Source organism: Monosiga brevicollis, genomic scaffold (genome assembly GCF_000002865.3).
Source record: "Monosiga brevicollis MX1 MONBRscaffold_68 genomic scaffold, whole genome shotgun sequence".
Classification (NCBI taxonomy): Eukaryota; class Choanoflagellata; order Craspedida; family Salpingoecidae; genus Monosiga; species Monosiga brevicollis.
Window position 1 is genome coordinate 13,918 of NW_001865101.1, and position 658 is coordinate 14,575.

Sequence of the window (658 nt, forward strand, 5' to 3'; positions counted from 1 at the left end):
CGATGATGCTGACGCTGATGGGGACGGCGACTATCAGGACGTGCATCAAGAAGCTTGGGAGCAAGCCAATGATGAGGATTTGGAGGCCGATGGCATGTACTCGGACATGTTCAATGAGCCAGATATTGGGGAAGATGAGAGCGGTTATTTGGATGTGGGCGCGGACGCGCAGAACTTTGAGGATGTAGAGCAGCCGGGATTTGGATTTGATGCTTTTGACCCGAATGATGGCTTCGATCAGAACGGGTTTGACGATTCATACTTTGAGGCCGATGGCCTTGATCAAAGCGGTAACGCCGATGAATATCTCGAAGCCGATGGTTTTGAGCAAGAGGACGCTGCCTTTGACGATGAAGCTGATGAATGAGTGTACCTTGCCACCGATCGGAGAATCAAGACCTTTGGTCGGTTTGATTTTGTACACTACTTGAGGCGATTCGCAACGCCGTTGAGCATGCCACGAAGTGAAGTTGTCAAAGTGGTGCTCGATTTCTTGAGATGGTGTCTTCATGTTGGTTTCGTTTTGTTTCCACCCTCTCGTCTCTTGTCGATATCATGATAGAACTGTGTGGTCTCGTGGTTATGCGTGAGGGCTCTTTGTCGATGTCTCTTTTTGTTTCGGGGCGACGGGGGACGGATTGGGGAGGGCTCACCGAGT

The 658-nt window shown here is 50.6% G+C and overlaps 1 protein-coding gene across 1 annotated transcript in view; it reads left to right on the forward strand.

Moving 5' to 3' along the window:
* The window catches only part of MONBRDRAFT_13099 (uncharacterized protein), a gene marked incomplete at both ends in the record, with an annotated part of 6,980 nt that extends 6,613 nt beyond the window's left edge, over positions 1-367 (forward strand). The window contains one exon of the mRNA XM_001751001.1: positions 38-367. Within this exon, the coding sequence (XP_001751053.1) occupies positions 38-367 (330 nt within the window). The remainder of the gene's footprint in view (positions 1-37) is intronic.
* Positions 368-658: the final 291 nt, after the last annotated feature.